At 41.3% G+C, this 8,192-nt stretch overlaps 2 protein-coding genes across 2 annotated transcripts in view; one reads left to right on the top strand and one right to left on the bottom strand.

The window, feature by feature from the left end:
- Positions 1-667, bottom strand: part of clspn (claspin) — a 10,740-nt gene extending 10,073 nt beyond the window's left edge. The window contains 1 exon segment of the mRNA XM_015389796.1: positions 437-667. Coding sequence (XP_015245282.1) covers positions 437-463 — 27 coding nt within the window. The 5' untranslated portion in view covers positions 464-667.
- A 5,403-nt stretch (positions 668-6,070) lies between these two features.
- ago4 (argonaute 4, RISC catalytic component) overlaps positions 6,071-8,192 on the top strand; it is a 17,069-nt gene continuing 14,947 nt past the window's right edge. Inside the window, exon 1 of the mRNA XM_015389788.1 lies at positions 6,071-6,263. Within this exon, the coding sequence (XP_015245274.1) occupies positions 6,245-6,263 (19 nt within the window). The 5' untranslated portion in view covers positions 6,071-6,244. The remainder of the gene's footprint in view (positions 6,264-8,192) is intronic.

Genomic DNA, 8,192 nt, shown 5'->3' on the forward strand with positions numbered 1-8,192 from the left:
TGTCCAGACCAACAGGTCCACCCGTGTCCAGACCAACAGGTCCACCCGTGTCCAGGATGGGGGACCAGCAGGGGGCTCTAGAGCCCACTGATGGGTGATCTGCTAAAGGGCAGCGGGGCTTCCAGCTGTGGCGCCTGAAGGCAAACAATGACCCATCGTAGCTTCCGTCCAGCCTCCATTAAACCTCCACCAGCCGGACCTCCTGCTGCCCCTGAATCCGCCTAACAGGAGCTGCTATCAGGCAGCTAAGGTCCACTTTAGGTCGAGGCTCAGCGAATGGAGCAGGCCTCACTGGAGCCCAGCCCTGCTGAACCTAAAGCTAACTCAGCTAGCAGGCTAGCAGCTGTTAGCTAACATCAGACCAACGGAACCAGAACCGAATCAGAACCACGATCACACCGAACAGGAACTCTGCCGAACCGGCCCGGTTCTTTACCTGCTGCTGGGAGACAACCAGGCTCATGGCTGATCGGAGGATCCTCAGGAACCAGAACCAGCAGAGACCCGCTCAGCCGAACCCGCCCAGCCGAACCCGCCCAGCCGAACCCGCGCTGGAAGCACCGATCCTGCGACACCGAGAGGAGAAGTTCGTCGGTGTTTGTTCCACATTCAGCTCCTCTTCCTCCCGCTCCGCGCGCTCCGCTCACTTTGAGCTTTGGCGCGCGCTGACAGCTGCTGCTCCGCTTTAATCAGAGAGCTGTCAATCACCCGAACGTCCTCTCTTATTGGTCAGATTTAGACTCCTCTACCCGCCTCCTGTGACGTCATACGTTACAGCAGCGCGAAAGAAAGAAAGAAGAAAGAAAAGTAAATTAAAGATAATCACTGCTTTGTTTTTCCCACATTGAGCAGATTCGGAAGCACAATATTTTTAATAACTTTTATTTATCTTTATTTTATGTGACCTTTAATGTTATAAACATCGGTTCTTTGATGTTTCAGTCTGCAGAGCTACTAAGAACGGAAAGGATGCAGCTCAGAAAATAAAACTTTATCTACTTCATTAAAAAACATCAAATAAGACAGAACTTTTTAGTATATTTTACATTTTTACATAAGCAATGTAGGGAGATTTGCAACATATTTGGCTCTGTAACTCAGACATGATTTGGATTATTTATTTACATAAAATTAACACACATTTATGGGTTAATAGTCGAAACCATTTAAAGTTAACCAAAGAGAAATAATTTTTCACTATTTGCATCTAAATCCTAGGAGACGTTTGCAACTGGCCCTAAAGTAGCAACATGTTACAAACAATATATTAAACTTTAATTAAATGACAAGTTGTTTTATCCATCCGTCTTCTTCTGCTTGTCAGGATGAGCTGGTTTGTATCTCCAGCAGGAATGGAGGACAGGCGGGGTCCACCCTGGCAGAGACACCAACCCTAAGGGCAAGTTAGAGACGCCATTTTACCTCACAGTCATGTTTCTGGACTGAGGGAGGAAGCTGGAGTACCCAGAGAGAACCCACACATGATCAGGGAGAACATGCTAACTCCATGCAAAGAGACCTGATGCTGGGAATCAAACCCAAGACCTTCCAGGGATTGAAGGGAAGTTATTCACCAAACAGGTTGCATTTTGTCTGACAGGAACATTTTCAGTTTCTTGATGAAACCCTACAAAAAAAAAAAGGGAAAATGTTTTATGTTAAAGTGAGCCCGAATAATCTAGAACATGGGTAACCAATTAAAGATTGACTCACGGCCATCTTGGATTTAGTCTCCAGGACGAAAACTATTAGTTTGAGTCTAATTTTAGTCATTAAGTCTCCAAATAAAGAAAATCATCAACCAGTAAAGGTCTGGAGACTTTTTTATTTACACGCTGTTACTTTAAACAGAATTTAACACTGAAATAAAAAGCAGCTTTTTATGCATCCATGATATGGATTGAACATTTTTCTATTTTAAAATCTAAAGTGTTTTTTTAAGTAGAGAACATCAATCGTTCAGTTTGGTTTATAGATCATTTCCTGATTCCCATATTTTCTCAAACCCCTGAACTGATGGTTTGTTATTTTCTTTCTTTTTTCTGTCTTAATGTTGGCAGTGGGCTTTAGGCTGCCCTGCAAGGCTTTAAACCTGGGTTTAACCAGAGACTAAGCCATTCTCAAGCACATATCAAGGAGCTCATTTTGAGCCTGGATCCAGATTTATTGTTGATTCTGTTCATGGTGGAGAATTTTACCGCTTTACCGTATTAACAGGAGAGGAGGAGCAAGTGAAGTTAGACATCAGACAACATGCGGTAATTTATAAATGTTTTAAATCAGGTTGGGTCTGGATTAGCCAGCAGGTGGGTCTGGATCCGGACTACGGTCCGCTAATCCATGACCTCTGGTCTAGAGGATATAATACAGTCTATAAACATTTGATCTGAAACCAAAGTCCAGAATCAGCCCAGCTGAGAACCAAACTGAGGACCCAGTATTTAACCAGACCCAATCAGAAGCGTTTAAAGAATCAACAATAAATTGACCAGGAACCCGATCAGCAGTGGGAACAGGAAAGATCAGGTTAGGGACTTGGGCAGATCTCAGTGTTAAATGAGCAAACAGAACTAAAGCCATCTACCTTCTCAGAACGACGAGGCTGAACTGGGTTCAGTGGTGACGTTGCTGGTGGCTTGTACTGCTTTGAGGGAGAGCATGCTGCTCACAGGAACAGAGTAACGACCAGGGACTCGGGGGCTGACTCTACGTCTTGGGAAAACAGCAGGTTAGAATCAGGCTAATGTATCCAAGGGGAAGGAGAGAACCGCTGGTCAGAAGGTAAAACCAGGTCGCTGTCCAGAAATCAGAGAAGTCCAGCGAGGGTGAAGCAAAGGAGTGGAATCCATGAGACAAAAGGTCAGAATCAGGAAATCAGGCATGGAAGGAACGCTTGAGATCGACTCATTGTGAGGCTTTTAATAATCTGGCAACCGTAAGTAGTTTGATGTCTGGTTAAATATGCAGGACAGCAGGTGATGAGCACTAATGAGACGTGGTGGAGCTGCACAGGTGGAAGAATGCGTGATAATGATGCACAGCTACATGTAAACAAATCAGTTACTTTACCAGAATCACGGTACTAACATTGTTACTATAACAACAAGCCTGATTGACAGGTGTCAACAATGTAGCTAAAAATAACCCAGACAAGCTTTTGGCTTATTGTTAATTAGAGGCGGCAGTTTCTATTATAAATGTTTACCATTTACCGTCAATAACATGTATTATCTATTTTTTTTTCAGTAGTTTCATTTCCAAAAGTTTGGAGAGTATTTTACCATCAAAACATTTCAAAGAAATCCCTCTTTGTTAGTTAAGACATTTGATATAAGTAAAAACCTATTAGACCTCTTAGGGAGATTCTATTTGGATTTTAAATGTCTGAGATTGTGAGTCTTTGACTTTCCTTTGAGGACAGCAGTCAGTTCTAGTCTCCTCCTAGTCTGTTTCTTTCTTCCTCCTGAAAAATAATGTTTTTTTTTTTAGTTATTGTAGTAACCAGATGTTGTCCATAATCCGTAACTAGAATAATCCAGCGTTCAGGAACATTTTAAATATCTTTCCCTTAAGGAGCATCACTGGCTGGTTTACTATTTTCACGGAGCATCTAAACATTATCTCTCCTTATTGATCTCAGTGGTTATTAATTAGTGGAATATTGGGTCTGTTAGCATCACTCTGTGAATGTAGCATGTAGCGGGGAAGGCTTTGGGCTACAGATTACAGATAACTACAGATTATTTACATTTAATCTCAGGTTTTTAACCACGCCAGAACTGGAAGCTTTGAAAAGTCTAACAACACATTTATTTTCTAATCATGACTTAAATATTAAATCATTACTATTTGTCTCCATTAATGCTACAAAAAATGTTGAGTTAAAACAACCAAGGATATAAAATGATACTTTCTGTCTTAAATAACCTGCTGCAGCCTTGTTTGCTCTTCTCTGGTGTTTCTGCTAATTTCACATATCCACTACAGCTGTTTATGGATTATTTATACTTTGGTTGTATTTTATTTTGTCTATTTTTTTTTAACTCTGTCACTTATTTTGTTACTTTTATATACATTTTAAGATCCACATTTGTGTGAAAACCTTTGCTGATATATTCCCACAATTTCCCCACAGTGGGACAATAATGGGATGTTCTATTCTATTCTATTCTATTCTATTCTATTCTATTCTATTCTATTCTATTCTATTCTATTCTATTCTAGTCTAAATAAAGGCTTAACATGGCGTTGACAGCTCCACAGCTACATCTAGTGGTGAGAACAAGAACAGTTACTATAATGTTAAAGCTGTTATTGTAATGAATGTGCAATAAACTATCTAACCAAAATATTCTTTTAAAAAGTGTAAAAATTTAATAATAATAATAATAATATTAATAATAATAATAATAATAATAATAATAATAATAATAATAATAATAATAATAATAATAAAGGCTGCTTAAGGTGGATAAATTAGATGTTTGTAGTTGAAGTGTCAATAGTCTCATTAATGTTGCAGCAAACGTCAGTGTTGCTGGTGTTGCAGTGTTGCTCTTAACTTATGATATGATTTAATTATTCATTTGATTTATTTTACTAGATAATTTGCATTTATTCATTAGTTTTTTCTCTTTTATTTTATTCACATTTTGTTTTTAAGGTTGTTGTTTCTAACTGTATTACAGCTTCCTATGGATGATATAAATACCAACACTATACTCTCAGATGTTATTCATTTTGCTTAATTTGTATTTTTTATAGTTTCATGTTTTAGTTTTAATTAACTTAATTAGCTAGAATATTCTGACTTAGCTTGCTTTTATATAATTTATGACTTTTAATATGTGTGATGCGTTCAAACAGATTACAGATTGAGTTTTTTTTATTTTATAGATTATTAAAGTGGATTATTTAACTGGATGTTTTAACTGGATTATTAAAATGGATGTTTTAACTGGATTATTAAACTGGATTATGTAACCTGGTTCTGAAAAGAGTTCGATGCAGAAAATCAACGACAAACACAAATAGAGCTGCAGGTTTTTTTCAGGATATGTTTTGCTTCGGTTCAGATCTTTAGACGGTGGAACAGGTTTAACCGTCTCCTGTCCAGAGTTTATTAATGACGTCTCTAAAATGTTCCCCTAAAGAAAACCTCTTCAGTTCAGTCAGGCTGAAAACACTACAGTTCTGGATGATATACATCTACACAGTGTAGAACTTCTGTATCACTGGATCTCAGCGCTGTAGATCAGGGGGTCCTGCCTAACTGAGGTGTTATAAAACAGGGATTGGCTTTATTGGCTCCAATAATCCAGACTTTAGCTTCGCCGCCTCCATCAGCAGCAGCTCAGTTTGCCTTTCAGGTCAGAGCCTGGATCACCCAGTCTTATTATTATCAAAGGAACATTAATCCACCTAAAAACCTTTTTTTTTTATTCTGCCACAGGAAAAATGTTGTTTATAACTTTAAAATGTGTTTCTTTGACTTTAGGTAGAATAGGCCATTTATCATTTAACAGGAATATCTCTCCAACTAAATCTATCATAATCAGGATATTTTCTGGCTTTCAATAAACTGTTAATGAATTTATTACATTTCTTATCAAGCAGATGTGAAATCAAAAAGTTGGTGGGTGGAATCTATTTACACAGATTGTTATGTCCTCTTAGAGAACAATGTACATCATATTAAAACAAAATATCGCTGTTATAATCCAAAAAATCTGTAACATAAATAATGTCTTTGTTGAAGATTTGTTGATTTACGATCAATTATTATTACTCCGCTCTTCTTTTCATCGGATCAGCAGGTTGGATTTTTAAAGTGCGCCACAACCAATTCACGCATGCGCACTGTGGGCTCCGGGGCTCAGAGTGACGCATGCGCACTGCGGGCTCCTGTACTGTAAGTGACGCATGCGCACTGCGGGCCCCTGTGCTGTAAGTGACGCATGCGCACTGTGGGCTCCGGGGCTCAGAGTGACGCATGCGCACTGTGGGCTCCGGGGCTCAGAGTGACGCATGCGCACTGTGGGCTCCGGGGCTGTAAGTGACGCATGCGCAGTAGCAGCGGCTGTGTGATAGTCCGTCAGCAGCAGCCAGCGGAGCGCAGCGGAGCTCAGCGTCCGTTTCCAGTTTTCTTAAATCAGACCCCTCCAGCCTCGACATACCGCCCCCAATTTCAGCCTCGGTACGGAGCCGCCAGGCCGGGACAGAGACGGAGAGAGAGGCCTCGGCCATGGAAGCTCTCGGACCAGGTAAGGCTGGGCCCACACCGCGGAGGAGCGGACGGTGGGCGGGAGGCGGCGCGCTTCACTGGGGGCCGAGGCTGAAGCGAGGCCTCCATGGATGCGTCCCTGGGGCCCGGAGCTTGGGGCCCCCGGCAGCGTTAGTGGAGGTGGAGGCTGTAGCTCCAGCTGTGGAGGCGCTCCGAGCGGAGCTGCTGGCTTTGTGTGTCGGAGGGGATTTAACTGCTGGGACCTCCTTCCTTCCTTCCTCCTTCCTCCTTCACGCCGTGTTTACTCCTCCGCTGCTCCTCCTCCGCTGCCTCCTTCCCTCTTTTCTTTACAAAAATATCGCCTGAAAATCTCTCAAATTTCCATTTCGCTAACGGGGACAGCCGACGTCTCAGCGACGGAGGAAAATCAAATCGAAACACGTCGCGTGTCTTGCGTGGGACCGAGCGGACGTGCGTGTTTTTGGCCTCGTTGTTTAGTGCGGGGCTGTCATCGGTTCACGCGCCTCGTTGAGCCGCAGCCACGCGCTCAGCAGCGGTGGACGAACTGCGCGCTGATCGCTGGGCTCCATCATCCGCGTCTCGACGAAAACAAAGACACGCAGCGGTGCGGTGCGGTGCGTGGAAAGGTCGGATCAGACCTAAAATCTGATGTTTTCATGGATGCCCCCCCCAGAATAATATCAGCTAATTAATGAATCCATAATAGTAATGAGCTGAGCTCCCTGATTGGCTGGAGGAACCATCAGTGATGATAATTAAGTTATTTACATTAATGCATTTTATTATTTAGAGCTATTTGAAAAAATAAAATAGTGAAAAATGTTTAAAACATCATTTGTAAATATTTCCATTTCTGTGCATTAATGCCTCTGAGCTGAACTATAGGATCATTTTCATTATTTGAGTTGAATCTTTTAGTTACATTAAATAGTTTAGAGGAAATATTATATGAAGATTTCAAAGGAAGATAAAAACTTTAGCAGTTTTATGTGTTTCTGCTGAAATGATCAACCTTTGATTAAACTCCCTGATCCAATAAATCTGATCAGTTTTGCAGATTAATCCTGAATCTGCTTCTGAAAACAGGAAGTTTGTTTTCTGAGTTAATCTTTGCAGAAATTAGTGAAAACAGCGTTTAGTGAAAATGACTCGCTTCACACTCAGAAAGATCAACAAGTGAAAAGAGGAAAATTGATGGAAGCGTGTGGAAAATCCAACCTGTGATGATCTGAACGGATTATTAATGGATTCAGATAAAAAGTCTCATTTAAGTCAGAATGAATGAGGTTGTTTAGAGCTTTCATCCCTGAGTCAACGATGCCATCGGTTACTGGAGTCATGGCCGCCGTCTGCGGATGAAATGCATTAACGACCATTAAAGGAAGAGGGTCTGGGTTATAGAACACTTTAAACTCCATCGTTACCCCAAAGTACGACACTATACACCTTTCTGGTAAAAAAACGCCACTAATTAAAGGCATAAAGTATTTTATCAACATTAGAGTGTGATTTCTCATCAGAATCACTGACGGTGTTCTGTCAGGTGAGCATACCCCGTCAGACCAGCATACCCCATCAGACCGGCATACCCCATCAGACCGGCATACCCCATCGGACCAGCATTCCCCGTCAGACCAGCATACGCACAGTCAATACCGTTTATACCTTTTAGTTTATCACACAAAATAACCTTTAAACTACCTGGACAGCCATGTATCCCTTTATTCATGTACAAAAAACCAATTGAATTACTTTGTGTTGTTTTCTGAGGCGTATGATGATCTGACCTTTTAAATGGTGTTTTTTCCCATGACTAAAGGGATTCACGCCGGTTTAGGTCGTTTAAAGTCTGTTTTTCATATAAACTAAAGGAATAAACGCAAAACTGACGTCTGGCGCATACGTATTGACTAGGGATGCACGGGTCTGATGGGGTATGCTGGTCTGA

Source organism: Cyprinodon variegatus, unplaced genomic scaffold (genome assembly GCF_000732505.1).
Source record: "Cyprinodon variegatus isolate N-32 unplaced genomic scaffold, C_variegatus-1.0 Scaffold472, whole genome shotgun sequence".
In the NCBI taxonomy this organism is placed as follows: Eukaryota; Metazoa; Chordata; class Actinopteri; order Cyprinodontiformes; family Cyprinodontidae; genus Cyprinodon; species Cyprinodon variegatus.